The 22,738-nt window shown below is 33.6% G+C and overlaps 1 protein-coding gene across 1 annotated transcript in view; it reads right to left on the bottom strand.

The window, feature by feature from the left end:
- Positions 1-22,738, bottom strand: part of LOC126866941 (vesicular acetylcholine transporter) — a 201,593-nt gene that overhangs the window by 27,935 nt on the left and 150,920 nt on the right. The window contains exon 5 of the mRNA XM_050620975.1: positions 1,690-1,862. Coding sequence (XP_050476932.1) covers positions 1,690-1,838 — 149 coding nt within the window. The 5' untranslated portion in view covers positions 1,839-1,862. The remainder of the gene's footprint in view (positions 1-1,689; positions 1,863-22,738) is intronic.

Genomic DNA, 22,738 nt, shown 5'->3' with positions numbered 1-22,738 from the left:
TCGGCGAATTTGCGTTAGTTGCCGAAAAGAAAGAGGCACTCGCAGTCGGTGGTTCCTTCCCGTCCGGATACAGGATACCGAGGGCTTTGAGGCTTTCTATGCAGAAGTATCCTTTGCGTTTCGCTTGCGTCTCGACGAGTCTCTCTTTATGGCTGTGTTCTATGGATCCTACAAGCCGGATTTCCTCGCAGGCGTGCTGCTCCCTCGGTAAATTGATTTTGCTGCGGCTTCTTTTTGTCCTCCGCTCGAATCACCGTCTCAAATGACGAAGCTCTTCCTTCTAGTGCGAACCGTGTTTCTTCCACGTGCGTTCGCCTTCTTCCACCTCGGCTGTAAGCCTCGCGTCGGCGATTAGCTTATCGTTAGTCAGCCTCTTCTAAGATGGTTCGAGCCGTATCTGGGATAAAGGCGTTTTTTTAAAAGACTCCTAACTTTCGAATCTCCTCCCCCAGTCGTTCCATTTCCATTTTTCTTTCTGTTTCCTTTCCTTTTCCCTACACTCTCTGACTTTTATACTTAAGAAAAATGTGAGACATAAGAAAAGGCGATCATTCTTCTTTGATTCATTCAAGCATTACGTTATTCATAACATCATTCATATTCATAACATTATGACGACTGATAATGCTACGATACTTATTTACGAATCTTCTTACCCATTTATTATTCTTACCTTTTTAATTTATTTTAATGTACACATTTAATATATCAAGTTTTGTACAGAATGTGTGTAGATTACAAACGTGGTTTTTGCAATTAACGCGCGTAGAATTACGATATGTATATTTTTCATGTATGCGTACATACGGTACTGGACGAAAGTATTCATCTTTGAACATCGTTGAAAATAGAATAACTTTTTTCAAGCGTAATTTTTTTCAAATTGCACGGGACGACTTGAGCTTTCGCGAGAAGTTAGAGGCACTAGTTTATTAGATGACGCGTAAAAAGAGTTTTTGGAAAATTGCAGTTGGTCGAAATGGCAAAGAAAAAAGTAAAGAAAGGTTTTTATATGGTTTCTTATATGGGCATTTAATGAAAATTTAAACAGCTGATTTTGAAGAGTTATGTCAGTTATATGCACGGTGAAAATTTCGTCGAAATCGGTTGATACAGAAACAACTGGCACCGAAATATGGGCAAAAATGTAGATTTATTATCTTAATCTATATCTTAATCTTAATCTATATTTATCTATAGTTATCTTAATCTATATTTTATTAAATGTTATTTTTATCATCTTTAACTGTTTGTAGCCCATAGAAGCTTCAAGCGATGCCCACGAAATTTTCAGTGTGTATATAGCTAACATAACTCTTTAAAATGTGTTATTTAAATTTTCATTGATTTTCAATTACATAAAGAAGTTACAAAAAGTATCCTTCGCTCTTTTCTTCGCGGTCCAACAGATTGCAACTTTTTCAAAATTGTTTGCCCAATTTGAAAAAAGTTATTCCGTTCTCAAAAGTGTAAGAATAATTTTGTCCGGCACTGTATACAAAAGCTGCGGGGTTTACAATACGGTACTGAAATTTTAATGTTCTCCTATCGAAATTGCCTAAAACGTGTTTCCATAGGTACGTTCGATTTCTTTGAAGAGATCATTCTACCCGCAATACTTCCTTAATTAGGTTCATATTTATAATTTGTGAATTCCATCATTAAGTATTACGAAAAGGCTATTCTTACCTATCTAATACTTCTTGATAGTTTAGCAGCTCTGTTAAAAATCTGGCGAGGAACACTGCAGCTTCTTTCTGGTTGCTAAATGTTTTGGACCTTGCCGCAAGGCCAGGGTTACTATTAATTGGTAAAGCCAGAGGCACAGACAGGTACATGTCATTCAACCACCAATCGGTTGCCTGTTAACAGATAAGAGAAGAATTTTTTTACTTTGGTTTATTTCATTCACTTTTTTTTTCTATATAGGTATTTATTATACTTTACTTTGTCACTTTATTTACTTTATTTATTTCATTTACTTTTATCACTTTATTATACAAGATGTTGTTTCTAGTTTTTATAGTTTTCAAAAACATACTGAGATTGAAACATATTGTGTATAATAATATATACAAAATATCATTTTACACAATATGCTAAAATGTATAAAAAATTTGACGTAATATATTATTTCGACATCTAATTGAATATTTATCGAAATTTAGTAAACGAAACAAATATACGTATCTGCCGTTCTACGTTTTCACTTGTATTCATAAAAATACAAATTTGCATAATAATGTGTAGTATACTAATAGCATTAACTTTATCGATTAATAATTAATAATATGCAACTATACGTTTTAATGAAAGAAACGCGTATTATTATTTAATTGTGTTTATTAACGTTAACGTATAACAAATTTGTCATTTTGTTATATAAAAGTAATTTCGTGTTTCATGTTTTACATATATTTTGTATAGAATGTGAACAACTTGTTTTGTAAGTTTTTTTAATCACTTTTGTGATATAATGGCGCCGATAATTAATTACGTGCAAACAAGGCGAAAACGAAAGTGTCTCGCGTGAACGAGAATCCATTGTTTAATCCGGATTTAATGACGCGTCACCGCAATCCTCGTTGAACTTTTAAAAAAGCGTCACAGCTGACAAATTCTGTCAACGATTATCTTTAAATTTCCTTCATTATTCTCAAGCGAATATTTAGCGTTAAAAGATATTTATTACTTATAAATATGTACATAATACTAAAATTATTGTTCAGCAAAACCGCGAGTCATTGTTATTAAAATTCTAATATTCTAAGTAAGTATAATGCATATAGTAAATTATAATTTAAAAATACCAAATAATTGACAACAATTTCAAAATACGTACATATAGTGCTGTGAATAATTTTTATCTCACATACATCTTCTGCATTATTTCTTCAATATTTTCAAGAAATTACTGATCATGTCTGGATATGTTGAGTGAAATTGTTTTTGTAAAAGGTAAATTGAACGCTATAGAATATTAGGAGATGTTACATGGTGAATTATTACCTTACATAACTGAAACGGAAGACAAAAAAACATTTTTTTTAACGAGACAATACTCCTATTCACACAGCCGCCACTACAAAAAAGGTGGTTTCATGATCTTGTCCAGCAGTGGATTCTGATCTGAACCCGATCGAGAACCCTATCGTTTCATTTTGAAATGCGAGTACATTTTCGAATAGGATTCTGGGTTATGGCGATTAAGCTTGAAACTTATATGCAATGTTTATCGATTAGTTTCAGGATTTATCCGTTATATGTAATAGACTGGGTTTTCTTTCGAAATGCCTATAGATAGTACGGTTTTGAGCACGCTTATACATATGTATATAAAAGACTGTGATTGGTGTCTTTACAGTTAACATTACAGTTACGTTACGGTTACGTTACAGTGTCATTACGAGACCAAAGGCAATGAATTTGAAATAAGAGCGATGGAAAGCAAAGCTAAAAATATTCTGTCTGCCGAAGTTGATATAAATATACCGGCATTGTGCTACAGTAAAAAAGTTAGTCTCTGTATAAGGGTCCATTTTTGTCAATGTTAGCTGCAGATACCATAAGTGTTTTTCGACGACGAATATTGTAACTTTTATGACTTCTTGAAATTTTGTATGAAGTGGAATAGAAAGATGATAATTCTACAGAAGCATAAATAGGAAAGGTATAACAAGAGTTTAAAGGATTGTAATATTCACCGAGAGTCCTAGTTTCCATTTTCATGTAGAAAATATTATGCAGCTAAGGTACGAATTGTACCACTTTCATTTCTCTATTTTTTCGAAATTGTAAAATTAAAATTGATCAGAGACCATAAATTATTAGGATATGTTCTGTAAAAAAAAACAGGTACAGATGATTGAACAATAAATTAAATTTAGTAACCGATGTAAAATGACTACTGTACGAAAAGATAAGTATGTATTTCCCTATTGGAAAACTCGACTGTTGGAACAATCATATCGCTCTATTAATGCAGACAACGTAATAATATACGTATCATGCATGTATAATTTAATATGCATATTATGTTGCACGCGTATACATACATGCATGAATTGGCGTTATGACAGAAGGGGTAAATTACTATTGTCCGGAGGAGTATGAAGGATTAATTAACTTGGAGTTGAAATGCAATTAATTCCTTAGACGTTATAATCACATACTATTTAACTGAATTATGAATTACTCTATTAATACATTTATTAACAAACTTTGAATATTTGAAGAGTGCTTGTACAAAGCACTATAAGTACCAAGATTGACAAATTTTGATATTTTATTGGAAAATTTTCTCCATAGCAATGAAAATACTATAGTATGAAATTTAAGTGTAATTTTCCTTTCTAAATAGTTATTAATAATACAACTACAGAGAAAAATATAAGCGTCAATAAACGTTAGTTGTTTTTTGACTTCTGTCTATACTATATATATCTAAATGAATGGAGCATTGTATTTTCTTCACAACTTTTCTATATTTTTGTTCTTCATGAATTTGGACTACGTTAATGTATGTTTCCTTTTCCTCCTGAAAAATTTGTTTGTTGGTATTTGCAGTGCTTTCTACAAACACTTCTCATTTATGTATTTATGGGAAATTTTCATATACTGATTGTATATCATTTAGAAATGTACAAAACGTTTACAGTTACTTGTTACAACTTATAATATGTAGAGAGTGAAATAAATGTCTACGTAAGTTCTACTTTTTCAGATGTGTTCGTAAAAATATTGCGAATTTCTATAAGTTACCGCAGCTTATTTATCAACCTAGAGACCGGATTTAAAATCTGTCGTAGATAATAATTTCTTCCTCTCATCGGGAATAAGATGTGATAGCTTTATGTGGTAGCTTTGTTCTTATAAAACTTCGAGAGTGAAAATAATGAAACCATATCGTATAGTTTGTGTTAATAAGAAAATATTGGACACTGCTACAATTTTGTTGCATTACTTTCGACTGAAAGAAATTCGTACGCGGTTTTATTTTCCTCTTCCGATATAATTTATTTTCGAGTAAAATTCAGCTTTGCCGTATTCAGCTCCTTTAATTGCCTTACTCGCGATAAATGCAAAATTAGAATCCAAAGCAATGTTTTTACAAATACATTTCTATCACTGTGTCATGTACAAAGAAGTACGGAAGTAATATTTCTTCATCTAACTTTTCTGTACCCTCCATTGTAGATTTTCATATTATGCCAGCGACGAGCATTATACGAGCGATAGAAAAAGAGAAAAAGAATCTCATAAGACAAGGTGAATAATGAGTTTAAATGATTCACATTTGAAAACTTGTTGTAGACAACACTATATGTGCCAAATATCATATTTTTTAGCAGAGAGAAAAAACTGGCTTAAAATTATTTTCGGAGTTTGATTATTGTTATATTATTATAATATTAATAATTTATAATTATAATATTAATATTATATATGATATATTATTATATATATTATTATATATAATATTATTTATTATATATTATACTATTATATATAATGTATATTATATTACATACATATAATAATTATTAATATTATTATAATAATTATACATATATTATAATAATGCAAATGCATCATGAAATTTTCTATTTTTTGCGCTAATATATTCATCAGAAAAAGAATCGTATTTACATTTAGAAAAGCCTGAACGTGCCATTTATTTAAATCCGTAAGTACTGAATCCTCTTTGATTCCAAATAACTTGTATAAAGACAAAAGATATATCTTTTCAAGATTTTCTTTTTATCTTTATCACAAAAGTATATTTTATGATGTTTCGAGTTAGAATTACAAAATTGATGATATTTAGTGTCTATGTGTTCGAGTATGTCTATCGCTTAACTTACATTTCTTTTTACAAAGGCGATGTTGGATGTACTGTATCAGTTTTTAACACTATTATTAATTATTTATAGATGAAAATTGTTTTTAAATTCTCCACAATAGTGTCCCCATTAACATGTAGGACATTATACGATAAGAAAATAATACCGTTTAATCTTTACACTTACAGAGCTCTCTACAAGAAATCTTCATTTCTGCATTACTATTTTCATCTTGTACGATAAGGGGAATTTTACGTATGGTGTGATAGTTATTTCTATAAAGCACAGAGAAGGTGTCTGTATAACACGGAATTCGTATAACGGAACGTATCTCTCTCGTCTTGTGATTTTTCGTGATCGCTTCTGATTGGTGAAGATCTTGTTCTTCACACGCATCAAATAACTCGTGTATTTTATATTAACAATATCAAACGAATGTTATGATTTTGGAATCGCAAGGAAGAATTAATGTTTTACTCTTTAAGATACTGCAGTAATATAGATAAAGAAAAGAATGTTGAATTACTTTTCATTTTTAATATTGAATGGAGTAAATTTAAATTAAACAAAGAAAACGTGATGTAATTTTAAATTAACGTTATATGTAAATCTCTTTATGCAACCTATATTGATGTATTTTATAAGAAGTAATTTAACCAAGATCGAGAATTAACGATCATAGTGAGCAAATTCACTCAAGATGAAAAAGTCACGATTTCAGTAGTGAACGAAATTAGATCATAATTCTACGGTCAGCGTGATAAATCACTGTTAGTGATTTTTCATGCCATTTCTAGACGTACAGATAGACATCTCTAATAATTCCATGTAGAGGATGTCCTACGTAACTGTCGTCACTATTTCTCAGACACTTTCGCTAATCTGACAAAAAAATGTTTCAAACAAAAGTTATTTAGTTTCAGGTCAGTAACACACATTGCAATGAAAAAATTCTCAAAAAGTATTTTTTCGATAAAAAATCAAGGTCACTTTGATATTTTAACTGACGTTACGTATTTTTGACTTCTGAATGTTATAGCTGATGACAACACAAATTTAACGACTTCGTATACCATGATCTTGAATTTAGAAATGTCGAGTCATTCAAGTAAATTATATCTAATGGTGTAAATCACATTATCCCGAAATTACGCGTTCAAAATAGCTTCCTTCAGCATAGGAAATTTTAATTATTCGCACATAATAAAATAAAGAAATAAATTATTTAGTGTCGCGGTAGCTCTTTGCATTGAATTATAATAAACGTTCAAGCTATTTTCCGTTTTCTTGTAGGCAAAGTTCCAATCGTTAAAGTAAGCTTGTATTAGTTTATAGCGTTTTTGATGTTTCCCTTGATTTACTCGACATTTCTAAATTCAACATTTCCCACTTTTCTGCATTCAACTTCAGTTAAGGTCAAAGTATAGGAGTTCTTTGACTTCATCTTGGCATCAGCTACAACGTTCTCCAATAAAAAATACATAGTATCATTTGAAAAAAGTCAAAGTGACTGAACTTCTTGTCAAAAAAGTATATTTTGCAAATCTTTTCATTACGATGTTTTACCGACATAAAACTGAATAACTTTCGTTCGGGACATTTTTCCGTTGGATTATTGCAAGCGCTCGAAAAATCGTGACCACAGTTACGTGGGACAGCGTGTATACGTATAATCGCTAAAGAGGTGCGCGAATGTCGACGATTCACTCCTGGCACAGGTGGATGTGCCGCTTAAACCGAACCCGCGAACAATCGCGTCGAGAAAGTACAGTCGAACCTTGCGAACGGTTGCGCCATGTGCACCTGCATCACTTCGCAATGGGGATGCGCCCGTAGCATCGCGACACACGTATACACGCGCAGATCGAGCAGATACCGGTGCGCAGTGATTCGGAGGGACGATTACGATCTTTCGCACGTTTCGGCTCGCTCCGCGTCTCTTACTCGACGTGGGCTCACGACTATGGCGCAGTTCTTTCTTCTGCTTCCCCTCAAAGGTCCTTTAACGACTACACACGGCACGTTAGTCCCGACACTTCTTACACTGACGAACGTCTCGATGATCAGCGACGCCATTTCGCAGGTCTTCTTTTCTTCTCAAGAAGATTTTAGGGGATGCGTTGAACGAAAGAGCTTTTCGCTTGCAACGAGGTTTTATCGAACAGGGAGGGGAAACAGTAAGCCAGATGACGAGCTGCTACGTGGATCATGGATTGGCAGACAAATGGTTTGCCGGTGTTTTTTTCGTTTTATCTTTAGAAGTCGAGCAATTTCGTGGAATTGAGGCTTAAGTTTTTGTACCTAGTAATCGAAAGTATCTTTAGGATCCTTTCATCTATTCATCTCATGCGTAGTATATACGTTTAGGTCAGGAAGTATTGTAGTATAATATTCTCTGTACCAGGTGTATAAAATATTGCTAAAACCCTGCGCCGGTTGGCGTTACAACAAAAAACCGCGTTCACTAAGCCGTGCACTAACGTTACAGTCTAACAACTAACTAGGAACAAAGACTTAAAAGGCAAACAGTTCATAAAAATAAAGACGAGAGAAGAATGGGAAACAACTGCTGGGAGAACCACACATTTTTACGTAAATCCAGAAGCAACACACACGAAACGAGACCGCTTATGATCATCGCAATTCCTCACACATCCTCATCTTATTAAAAAACAGGACAAGGTAATCTGTGAATACTGCTGTATCAACAACAGCATCGAGCATTTAGAAGCTATAGAAACAAATTCGAAGACACACGAGACGCAACTTAAGGATACCCAACAATATAGAATTTAATAATGCAATACAATATGATATTATATACGTTCCAACTAATTAAAATTATTAACGATGTAAAAAATTTCTAAGCGTCCTAAAAAAAATAAATCTTTTGCACTGCATACAAGATGCATACAAACTGTATCAATTTGCTACTAACTGCAACTAACTGATAGTTAATTATTTACTTAGTAACCTAACTAAGACAACTGTAACAAACTAAGCATGCAAATAACATTCATATAATGTTTATTATTTATACATCATTTTACTTAACATTTATGTAACTTATAGAATACATGTAACTGTGGTTAATACTTTACCAGGACATGTAATGATAAACAATAATTAAAAAGAAGATATTCTCCGAGTAGTTTATATTTTTTCAATTGAATTTAGATAAATGTTATTCGTACGTTCAATCAATACATATTTTTCCTATATTCTAACCGGCTTCACGCATTTATAAAATTGGTCGTTACATAGATTTCTTAGTTATTCGATTAATTATTAGCAAATTACTTAATAATAATATACATCTATTTAAGATATAAATATCGTGTAACTGTATTTTTTATACACGTCGAATTTTCTATATTGTTATGAACACATAAAAAGGTAGCAATATTAATAGCGTTTCCCCTTAGTGGGAAGCGTTCGAAGTAGATTTACATCAATGTATGACGCTGTACGCGGCTTTTTTCACCGTCTCGTGTTTCTGCAAGATGCGTTAGGCACGTTGGCCGGAAAGCACGTGTTGAGGTTGAGACACATCTTTGGTAACGTGTTACGCCAGCAGAAGCACGTGCAATGTTCTAGCAAACGAGTAAGCAAAATGTAGGCATGTAATCAGAGCGTTCTCAAGAGGATGTAAGTATTATGTATTGCAGATATGAGTAATAGATGTGGTATACGCTCGATAATGCACTTGATAGAGTACTATATGTACATATTTGGCTTTCTCATACTCTGTAAATATACGAACTTGTCAATTTATTTACAACTTTTTCTTTTTTCCAACTTGTGCTTCATGCAATTTTTAGCGATTCATAGAGCTTCGAAAATTTTCTTCTTTTGTAACTGTCGTTTATGTTATATCAACATTTAAAAAGTTTTTCAACAATATCATTGTAATTTAGCTGGCACAGAGTTTCGGAGAAATTCTATTTCGTATACGATGCATTTTATCCTTTGAATGATCTTCCTCGCTGTTTTAATTAGTTCGAGTTTTTGGACGTATCTTTTGTAGAACGTAATTATCTATCCACATAACGAATTATTTTTAAGTACAAACGTATGCGTCACATTTCGTCTGCGAGAGAACATACAATTTTAATATTCTAATTAGACATTATCATTACGTTTACGTGTATAATACGTGTACATCACTTCGTTTAAACGTGTTAAGTATCTAAATATAAAGTACCTCGAGTCTTATAAATTATACAAGACTTTCATGTCCACCACTTTTTAAAAGGATACGTAAGTTAAACAATCGCGTGCGAAGAGATCTGCGATAAATCTCCTGACACAAATTTGCATTTGCACTGTGTCACAAAGAATGGAATACATAGGTACCTACAACGGTAGCGAAATAATGCATGAGGCAATTAAAAATAGAAAAAGGGTAATATTTTTACTTTACTAATTACTTTTCGTTAAAAAATTAAGAACATGATCGGTTGTGCCGTGACTAACGGACGCTTATACAATTAATGTTTCACAGTGACCATTTTCGAAATTACCACAATAGTAAAAATTTCTGGGGTCTAATAGGTTTCATTTTACTAGTTACAAGTTGAAACTAAACATGATATCACGTAATTACGATACATAAATCGTACACATTATATATATGGAAGATTCGTGACGCTAAGTTGAGACTCATCCTCTCTGATTTCAATGATATTCGAATATGTTGTAAAGCTTAATATTTTGAACAACCTTTTCCTATACATATAACCGCCGCTCTCGCTTATTTTCCGAGATGTTCGCGAAAAACTGTACGTACCACTGCGAAGTATTTCTGTCTACAGTTGTGCGATCGTGGCAGCGTGTGCGTTAGTATTAGTTATCTCTTATCTTTTGTTCATAAACGAGGGTTGGACGAGCTTACAGGATCCATGCACAACGTGCACATACTAAGCTGCAAGAAACGTCTGTTACAATTTATGACTTAATAAAAAGTAAATATCATCAACTTATTGTGTCATCTTTACGTTAGAACTTTTGAAAATAATAAGGATTATTCTATTTCGTAAAATAATATCAATTATTCGTTAGCCTATTATTTTTATAATCAACTTGTTATTATTTCACGCAAGCGTCGTTTGCGATTTAGAAAACTAGGCCAAACCCAAACCTAACACATTGATGATGCACATTTTTAAGTGAATTATAATAGATATTTCTGCAGTGGTACCGGTAGTTTTTTGCGAATATCTTGGAAATAAAGGCCAACCGACGGTTATATGTATAGGAAAAAGTTGTTCAAATATTTTTGTATTCAAACGAATTCAAATATCAACGAAATTGGAGTGGTTCTACAAGTTTATCGAGACTGAAATATACTAGATCCTGCTTTATCCGAACTAATAAGTTAACAAAACTGTTCGGATATTGGAATTGTCCAATAATAGAACAGTTACTTTTCTGATATGAAATTTCATTTATTCAAATACAAATTCGGATTAGTTGAAAGCTTCTTTAAATATTTATGAAGAATCACCTTTTGTATTTCGAACCATCGAAGCCATTTTTAAGAAGGCACCTCTTCATCATCACTTTCGTTTGCTGCTTTTCTTTTTAATTGCGTGTTTAAGGTCATGCGCAGCTTTCACGGCTATTAATGATCACGTTAAGAATGATCAGTGGAACGAAAGGAATCTATAGCGAGTTGTATAAACCAATGTCTTTGAGAAAATCTGGTGCTCGTTTGCTGTTTCCATTGCTGTAAAATCGTCATTATTATGGTCTTTATCGCGATGAAGCCATTTCATTACCTCAATATATAGGGTGGTTGGTAACTGGCGGTACAAGCGGAAAGGGGGTGATTCTACGCGAAAAAAGAAGTCGAAAATATAGAATAAAAATTTTTTTTTAATTTTTCCACCGAGACAACGATTTACAGTGAGATCCGTTATAACGAGACGTGATAAAGTGCACGCGTACCGAGCGAAAATTCAAAGTCGATTTTCTCGAAAACAAAACCTCAAACGAAAAAGTTTTATTCTATATTTTCGACTTCTTTTTTCGCGTAGAATCATCCCCTTTCCGCTTGTACCACCAGTTACCAACCACCCTGTATTTAAGGCTTTGTTACCATTGTCAGGAATCTAAGAGTTTCAGATAATTTTCTTAATGTTTTTAATATTGTGGTTTTTCCAACATCATGTATTTTTGCTAATTATGTCTCGTATTCTGTTTCGATAGTTACGGCGCTATCTCATACTAAAGTTACATACTAAATTCTTAAAATCAGAATTCACACGATCGGTTAAAAGAACGAATATGAAGTAATATAAAGCAATAAGTATAAATATAAGTACAATAAGTGCAAAGTAAAAATCATAAATAAAAGAAATATAATATAAAAAATAATATCAATAACAATACAAAGGAACGTTCCATATGAACGTTTATAAAGTATGTATCACTTTATTAATTTCATGTTTTGTATGTAAATATTTGAAAAGGGTAAAGACATCCATTACTTGAAAATATCATGGTGGATATAACGTTCGAATATTAGGGTATTCGGATAATTGGTGTTCGGATGAGGGAGGCTTAACTGTGTAATTAATGCTACTATGCTTTACGTAAAATGATAGAGTACAAACGACTGAAAGTAGATATTTGTCGAGTATGACAACTTTTGGAAAGAATATATAATAATGAAGACAAATACACAATACTGATTGCTTCGACATTGTGTGGAGATAATTTCAAGCATTATGAAGTGAAGTTGTAGAAAGATTCATTATTTGCGTAGTGAGAGAAAATAAAATTCAAATACTTCCCTATTTGGTCAATGCGCGCTATATTTCGCTATATTTCATTTCATATCAAGCTATAAATTGTCAGAAATATGTGTACTTAAGAAGGTTAAGGGGCTATAAACCTTAATAATATTTCAAGGCGAAAAATATGATTAGTAACGATTTACTAGATACCTTTCATAGCATGATATTTATATCGGCCATAAAGTATTTCATACTCACTCGAGGAGATTCATAAAACAGCATTAAAGTCTCCACGTAGATATAGATTAATCGACATAATTTTATACGAATCGTTAATATCTGAACTCATAAATCAGATATACATATGTAACTCGCCGAGTCTCGTTACGTTTGCTACTTTATGACATTCGAACATTTAGAATTGACTAATTAACCACGGTTCTTCAGAACGAGATAAGAACGAAACGTTTACATAGACGTTTCCTTTCTATTTACTGTTTGCCAGTTGAATTAGCAATCAACAACAAGTCGTGGAAATATTCACACACTAGCATAGTTTTGACTAGTATGTCCCATATTTGATATAGATACACGATAGAACAATAAAAATGTTTGACAGTATATCGAAGTATATGGATATCAGAAAGTTAAAAGCTTTTGACTTAAAACAAACCGTAGTCAAATATTAAAAGGAATGTTGAATAAAAGTCTCAGAGTCTTTCGCATCTCAATCTTTCATGTCTAAAAAATAATTGGAAATTTATAACTTTCACGTTAACTAAAATGACAATTTCTTGTGAAAGTTTAATATTTTGTACGATACCAATTTTGTTTAATGTCACGTATTAAGCTGTTTAATATGGTAAAGATTATTTTTTATTAGTAATCTAATTTATCATTTTTCTTTAGCTTTTATCGCCTTCTTTTACTGTCCAGGTACGGTCCAGGTAAAAAATCTCGTTATCTCAGTTTGATAACTTAAATTTGTGGTTTATATTTTTGCAAATTAAAAATGCATTTCTCTTCGGTTTATCTTACGCTGCTCACGCAACGGTACCTAATTAATTAATAAATTTTCTATTTTTGATAAATTACAAATCAACAGATTTTTTATTTCTGATATCTACAGACCGTATCGTCATATTTCACGTCACACACTTTTACCATCGTATTTAATGTCGTATGTAAAATAGAAGAAAATGAATTAAAAATTTGCGAGAATATTTCAATACATTACAAATGTAAGTTAAGTTAAAATTTAAGTTAAGTAAATAAGACGAGTTTTTTTTTTATAGAAGCATTATTTTACAATTAAAAAACAACAATAAACGCTAAAGAAAAACGATAAAATCGTCTAATAGAGGAATAAAATACAGCATCGACTACTAACAAAAATTAATCTTCAACATATAAAACATATTATCGAAAAAAAAGGATACTAAACTTTTATAAAATAATTGCCATTTTTAGCTTCTTAACGTCAATTTTTAAAGTGTCCAAATATTTTTGAGATTTGATTTATTTATAAATATATAAATTAGTTATATTTTTTTATACACAAGGAGATGTTGGATAAAATTGAATTTTGTCCAACAATTCCTTCAATATTTAAACAACTTATATACTTATTACAATACTTGAATATACTGTAAAACAGTTTTGCTGTTTTATATATTTTTTTCAGATATAGAACGTAGAAGTCATATCAGTGTGCGAATATTTTTGAGAGTGACTGCAGATCTGTTCTCAGTTCGACCTATCGGTTCTATCTTCCGGCCTCGGAAGCCACGGTGCGTTACGAAACGGAACGTGAGGATTTGTGAGCATCTTCTGTGACTTAATGAGACGTCGTTACGCCTGACTGATACCTTACAGCTCTCTCGCGTAATATGAATTACCCGGTCGACTACTTTGCGATACGAAACGTACGATCCTTTCGATGTTGCATTGCTGGCTTTCATCATAGAGCTGTAGGTAGTTACTAAAGTTTGACGTGCAATGACAGTTCAGACAATGGATAATGACGAGCATCTTTGGGAATATTACTTTCGTTTTCACTTTCTGTTTTTTTCTTTTATTTATACAGTGTTGTATCGTTTTATTCTCTTTTATCTTATACGCGTCGATGTATCGAGACGACAATTTTTTTTAAATTAAATTAAATGTATTATAATATATATTATAAATAAAATAAATTAAATTAAAACTGAATTACTTAAAATTAAGGAATTTTAAAATCGATTATTACGAATAATAACAAAATTCAAGGAAATTCTAGTAAATTTTTTATTGTACAAAATGAAACGTGTGTGATTTTGTAAACGTTCCTGCGTGACTTAATTGAGTGTAAAATAAATAAATATAAAATTCTTAATGTATAGAAGAATGAAACGAAAAAATCTATATAATATATTGGTTTTCTTTAAATTAAAACGATATATTTGTAACAATTTTGTGAAGCTCATAGACGAAAAGAAGCAATGTATATAGATACTAATTGTAAGTAAAGAAAACAGCACGAAAATTTATGTTACAGCCTAATACATATGTAACTAGTTTCTACAAGACTGTCTGCCATTCTATTATTATTCTGTTTACTATTCTATTAATACTTCATTCCGTACATCGTGCAAAGTATTTTTAACCAACGTAAATATGACGCGGTCATTAATCTTGATTGGTATTGCTTATCATTTTTTACTCCTTAAGAGGATGTTCTTTTAAATTTCGTAATCGCTTTTAAATGCGTATCCTTCGACAATCAGAAATCAGTTTTTATTGTTTGTAACATGTCTTTCTTCTTTTCAGACGTGACGTTTGGCATTGAAATGTCAAAGATACCATTACATTCGTTTATGAAACGACATTGAAACGTCAAAGATAAATCTTACGATCATTTATCTTCAAGTTAAACAGGAAATGAGAGGCGGAGAAAATTGTTCGGTCGCCTTTTTTGTAGAGTACGTTACTTTTCTACCTGTTAGCCGCGGGACGGACTGTAGTTTTATTGGAGCGAAAAGTTATAATTGGGAAAAGATTATAAAGAAGAATTCACCGATATAATTTCATTTTTCCTTGGAGGAGCTCTACGATTTTCTTTTGTATAAATTGCTTCCCCGTATCATTTTGCGACGAAGCTCTTATAAGTTATAAGTCAGTATCATCGAAATACAGTAAAGCCTGTCTTATCCGAACTAATAAGGAGATAAAACTGTTGGGATAATGGAATATTCCGATAATGGAACGATCATTTTCCCGATGTAGAATTTCATTTATTCAAATACAGATTAAGATTAATTGACAGATTCTTTAAATATTTATGAATCCCATATCTTGTTGGCTGCTGAATCTGCATACAGAAGTATCTCTTTTCGTACTTCGAACTATCGAAATCTTTTACAAAAAGGCTCCTCTTCATCGTCACTTTCGTTTGTTGTTTTTCTTCTAAATTGCGTGTTTAAGGTCACATGCAGCTTTTATGGTTGTTAGGGACTACGTTAACCCCTTAACCTACAGTATCGTGTGAGAAACGTGGTACTTCGATCTTATTGATTTATTATTTCTTATTATATCTTATTATTTATTATTTCATGTATTCCAATACCGACTAAGATTTAGTCGACTTCTTTAAATATTTATGAAGAATATCTTCTTGTACTTCGAACCGTCGAAATCTTTTAGAAAAAGGCACCTCTTCATTGTCACTTTCGTTTGCTATTTTTCTTTTTAATTAGGTTTTTAGGGTCACGCGCACCTTTCACAGCTACTACTAACTACGTTAAGAATGATCAGTGGGACGAAAGGAATCTATATCAAGTTGTATAAACCAATGTCTGCCAGAAAATCTGGTGCTCGTTTGTTGTCTCCACTTGTGTAAAATCGTCATTATTATCGTCTTTATTCCAATGAAACCAGTTTATTATATCGGTATACACTTTTACTTGCATTTTCTATTTTGGATTAAAATGTCGTCATTTAAATCCGTGTATTGACTAGTAATCTTATTTTGGATTTGTAGATTTGGAGCAGATTATTCCTACTTGTCTATGTACATGTACAATATATACATATACCTATATTTTTACGTGTGCTAAAACGTGCTAAAACCAATTAGTTTCAACTACCAATTAGTTGAACGATCACTGACAACGGTCATTGAACTATCAACAATTGATTCAATTAGTTCTGGCATAGTCCATTGTATTCTACATTAAAAAATATCACAATTGTTAAATAAACTCGGTGACACGGGGTAATAATTTCACTTTCAGAAATGTTCCTTTACGAAAGGAAGTTTGCATTCCGCGAGTACAAGTTTAAAACTTTTACTTACAATTATTCATCAAGAACAACAGAGTGTACGATCGCTTAACTGTCTTTTTAATTATTAATTGTAATCTATTTGACATATTTGTCTTCCCTCCTTTCCACGTTCAATAGTTACAAACAAATCGATCAATGGACACAGAGATCTATTATAAGATCTGGTATCGTTCCTCTTCAGCTATTATACTACGATACTATTATGATATAATGACACGTTTAAGTCATTACGTAATCGTTTTGTAAAAGCGGTTTCAGTTCGTTGGCTAAACGTATTGTCGAGCCATTTTCGTTACGAAGATTACAGACGAGCATAAAAGCTTCTTTGACACATCCGCTTAGCAGCGACATAATGAGAGAGATATTTCTCTGCTAAAAGTCGTCGTGAGGTAATATTGAATAATGTACGAGAATTAATGCGCCTTCAATTACATTCTACGTAACACTATAGAAATTACGAAAGCCTTTGAACTCAAAGTTGTGCGTTTCTTTAATAGGAAACGTAATAGGAAACGTTAACCACTTTACGGAATTAGAATTGCGTCGGAAGTTAACATTGGTAATTGCGTATTTCGTGTGAGTGTTCATTTCATCGTTCTGTAGCGGCACTCGACACCAACTAGAGTCGGACGACGACAGCGTAGTGGTTAGCGCCTTAGGTTACGAACGTTCGGGACTCGGGTTCAAATTCCGGCGGCTATAGTTCGATTTTTCTTCCGCAACACAAAAATCAGAAGAAAAACAGCAGTACCCCATCAATGCCAATCTACAGCCAGCAGTAGCACTATCACTAACAAACTACTAACACTACACCTCAAATTTGGTTCACATCCATTCGTTCATTCCAGCGTCTTGAGGTGAGGTTGGAAATCCTCTCCAAATTCTTCTGCAATAAGATCCGGTTGCATTTGCATGCGGGCGGGTAATCGGTGCCTTCACAGCGTGAGGATAAAATCATCGGGGGTGGAGTTTTTTCAAGGTGTTGGTAAAATTGGGATGGCTTGCGGTCGCCTAGCTCCTCGCTTTCCACCAGCTTCTTTATCCGTGCGCGCTGTCCGTATCGGTTAACATGCGAATGAACTCGCATTTCAACTTCTCGCAGCGCTCCGTGGCGGGGGGGTTCGCCATTAGGTCTTCGACATCTTGTAAATGTCGACTGTCTAGGCATTTAGCTAGAATCACGAAACTTTACTTTGTCGTCCGTGATCTGCGCTACCTCGAATAGCCTCTCCAACAGGGCGGACCATGCTATGGTGTTCGTGGGCAGCAACGGAGACATGCTGATCATCTGACTGCCCAAACTTCCTTGGTTATTATTTTCCATTGCACTGACACACTCAGAATCGCGTTGATTGAAAACTAATCCGAAAAAGCTAATGAAGCAAGCGGATCTTATTGCAGGGGAATTTGGAGAGGATTACCAGCGTACTGGCCGAATAACGACAGTAATCGATCCACCACCTCCAAACGCTGGAATAAACGAATGGCTCGCCTCTCACAACGTGTTAAAAGACGATGTGAACCAAATTTGAGGTGTAGTGTTAGTAGTTTGTTAGAGATAGTGCTACTGCTGGCTGTAGATGTCACTGATGACGTATTGCTGCTTTTCTTTTGACTTTTGTGTCGCGGGAAAAGATCGAACTATAGTCGCCGGGATTTGAGCCTGGGTCCCGAACACGTTCGTAACCTAAGGCTCTAACCACTGCGCTGCTGTCGTCCGACTCTAGTCGGTGTCGAGTGCCGCTACAGTACCCCCTTACCTCGCGGTTCGGGATACATTGTACTGTAGCGGCACTCGACACCAACTAGAGTCGGACGACGGCAGCGCAGTCATTAGACGCCTGTCCTAGTCGATAGTTCGTAGTTAACAGTAATAATTGATCCGAGTTTCTCGACATTTTAAGCAATCATCATCTGCACTTGTATCGTACGTCGTAACGCATCGACCAGAAGTCGAACTTGTAATCGTGAGTCCTACGCATAGTGTACACATAGAGTATATGTTAATAAATATACATATATTGTTAAATATATTCAAGTGTTTCTTCCGCATCTATCACGACCTATCCACCTCAGTTCATTGGCAAATACTTTGTACGAGTTCCTGATGTAGCTTTAGTTTTCTTTTATACTTTGTCTTTTTCTTTATTAACAATACGCAGGTACCGATAGAATAGGAAATATGGTAGTTTGCAAGAGGTTTTCTGTTATATCGATTAATTACGATATCGATTAATTATGTATAAATACATGCGACTAGACTGCGAATATTTATGCATTTCCGGAAAATTTAATTTTGCAAAAATTTACAGGAAGCACGTAATGCGCGAAGATATATAAAATAGTTGAAACAGAGTGTGTTGGAACTTTCTTTGGATGACTTTCCTTTTTCAAGGTTTTGGGCTACCAGAAGGTCTTCCTCGCTTCACGGTCAGAACCTCAAAGAATTAAATTACTATTCTTCACATTAAATAGTTTTACATGAATGTGTTTCAAGAGATAGATCAGTGACACACGATAGCTGGGTGATTTCCAATTACCATCCTCCATAACTTCGTCTTATAAGCACTCTTCAAGTTGAGAGCAAAATATAGTTTCTCCTCCAAATAAGCAGCAAGTCCGGGAACTGTTAGTTGCTTATTACGAGACAAATATACCATTCGACTTAACTTTGTTGTTGAATGGAACAAAAAAGAATAAAATTGAGCAGTATATAATACGTCAGACTCGTTAATACCGAAGCGAGACAGCATTGTACATATTCTATTCATCTTCTACTAAACGATTTCACTCGACCATAAAAATTTATGGCTTCTCTCTTTCATGGCCATCTTACTCGTTCTCGGACTTCGTTCGTTCCCTCTGTCGGCGAATTTGAATAAAGACGAGGACATAGCATGTTGCTTATTTCGAGGCGAAACTATAGCGTTGAAGTAATTGTCTTTGTCTCAGACTCTACAAGGTGTCGTCGTTGACAGGCATGTACAAGCTTCTATCTTTGTTCGTTTAACAGTAGACATTTAGACATTTTCAATAATATCGCAGGCGTCAGGAATTTGTACCAGAAGAGATGTGAAAGCGACGTACATATTTGTTTACTAATTTAGGCAACTTCTGTTGGAGTGTAACATAACCGGAATCGACTGGGAGACATCAACCCCGTTCATCGAAGTTCATGGCGAGGGTGTCAGGTTACGGAGATTTCAACAGGAACCCGAACACGATACTCGACAGCTTCCCATCGAGCTCAAACGCACTTTCTATCCTCTTCCATATCCAATCACCTGCTATCCAATCCTCTTCTATCTAATCTTCGCTTTCTCTTCACCCCCCTTCTCCAGTTTCCGTTTTTTATTTTACAATATTTATTTTTCTCCTCCTTTATAGACTAGCGTGACTCATTGATTTTTTTTCTTAATTATTTCTTTTTCTTTTTACGATATTCTATTTATCGCCTCTTTTTTCACACATACGTGTATGTAGATTGTACGTGTGTACGTACATACGTAGAATCTGTTTAACTCGCCCTGTGGCTCTCTGTCAGCGCAAACTCGGCGTTATCGACCACTCGCTGGAACGCAACCGCCGACGTTTGTGTATCTCCGTGCCAGTGGTTTCCAAAGTGCACCTCTGCACACCTCTGCACATCTCAAAGAGATCCAACGCACGTAGGATATTCTGGGAATTTTTTCGGATTTCCTCACACGTTTCTTTTCTTAGATTCTTTATGATTCCAGTTGTCCGCTGGTTATTGAAATTATTTGGGGTATTTGTTCTTAATTAACCTTTTCCAGAATTCCAAGTTTTCGCAAAGCGAATTTTTCCACAATTTTTTATTTTCATGAAAAATATTATTGAATTTGGAGAAAAATATAAAAATATTTGGCTATTCTGCGTGCAATTTTTTTTTCAGAATTTCCAAGCTTCCACGAAGCGAGTCACTTAATTTACAAATCGCCCTGCTTTCTTTTTAAAATATTCACTTTTCTCGCGTGCAATTAATTTTTTCCAGAATTTTAAGCTTTCGCAAGGTAAATTATTGGCTCTGCAAACCACTATCCTGCCACAGTTATTTGTTCTCTTTTCTTTAATTAATTTTTTCCAGACAATTAAGCTTTCGCGAAATAAGTTGTACAATAGCATTTGGAGATCGTCGTATTGAATGATCGTCGTAAACAATATTATTAAGAGCAATATCAAAAATATTCCGCTTCCTTGCGTGGAATTTGACTTTTTTCAGAATTTCAGGCTTTCGCGATGTAATAAGGTTTGGAAACCACTGTGCTGCCAGAGATATTCGGTTTTCTCGCGTGCAAGTTTCACGAGTTACTCGTTGGTGCCCCGTGCGCGATGATAGGGGTCGATCGGTGCCGTAGGGTTCGAGCGAAAGCGATGGCTGGATCCATCAATTCTGCGAAACCTTTTGTACGACACAACTCGACCCGTCGTTTTCACCGTAGCTAATGAAGTATCGCGTTAAACGGGAAACTCGATACCCCGTGGCAGAGAGATCTGCGAGAGAAACGAGAGAGCGAGCTCTGTTCGGCAAAAAGGGTGGCCAATACAATTTGATAAGCCAGGGTTGAACACAAATCCATGTTTGCTATCGGCTGCTATGAGGGACAATTATAATAGTTGTTAATAATTTCAGCCGCTACTATTGAACAAAAGGTTATTGTTGCGTTATTGTTGGGTCGACTGTGGATTTCATAGGACTTATTTAACTACTTCCAGAATTCAATTGTTTACGCGTTTGTTACTTGTTGTACACTAGACATTAAACGAAATGGAGACTTTTTGTAAACAAACATAACATTTTGTAACTTCTCTGGCTTAAAATTATTTTCGGTTTTTGATTTGTCTTGATTATTATAGATCTTAGGTGTACAAAATGATCCAGATGCATCGTAAAATTTTCTACTTTTTGCAGCAATATATTCATCAGGAAAAGAATTGTTTTTGTAAAAAAAGCCTGTATGTGCCTCGTAATTGAAAAGAAAACTGAATGTGCCACTCATTTAAATTCGCAAGCACTGTAAGCGTAAATTCTGTTTGTTCCTATACAATTTGTATAAAAACAGAAAATATACTTTTTCAATATCTTCTTTTCATTTTTATTGAAAAAGCGTGTTTTATAGTACTCCGAATAAGTATTGTTATAAAATTGGTGATATTTAGTGTGGAGCGTGTCTACTACTTAGTGGCATTTACATTGTTTTATACAAAGGAAATGTTGGATTATTAGTAATTATTTACTTATTTAAATGGAAGTTGTTCTTAAATTCTATATTCTAATTTGGCTACATGACATTATACGATAAAGAAATAACATTTTTCAATCTTTCCACTTACAATGCCCTGTACAAGAAATCTTCAATAACCTAATGTTGATTGTACTTATATTTTTTTCTGTAGAGGCGACCTTGTAATAACATCTTCTGGTATTATTAATAACTATTTAGAAAGGAAAGTTGCACCTAAATAGTATACTAAGATATTTCCATTGACAAGTAGGACATTATACGTTAAGAAAACTATATTTTTTATTCTTTGCACTTATAGTTTTGTCTACAAGAAACCTTCAATTATCTTTATACATGGACTGTAATATAAATGAGAGAATAGCAACCATTTTCTTAGTACGAGTGAACGTACAAATATTCTTTTCCTTCAAGGTTTGGTTTCAAGAGTTCGACTTGAAACATAGACGTACCTTGCTTGAATATAAATTAAATAAAGAAGTCATTAATACAAGATAGGCTTGTTACATCTTCTAATTTATTGGCTATAAACAATGGTTATTTTACAAATAAAAGTAAGTCGAAATAAGTT

This window comes from Bombus huntii, chromosome 6, assembly GCF_024542735.1.
Source record: "Bombus huntii isolate Logan2020A chromosome 6, iyBomHunt1.1, whole genome shotgun sequence".
NCBI lineage: Eukaryota > Metazoa > Arthropoda > Insecta > Hymenoptera > Apidae > Bombus > Bombus huntii.
This window is presented reverse-complemented; position numbering and strand designations above follow the sequence as displayed.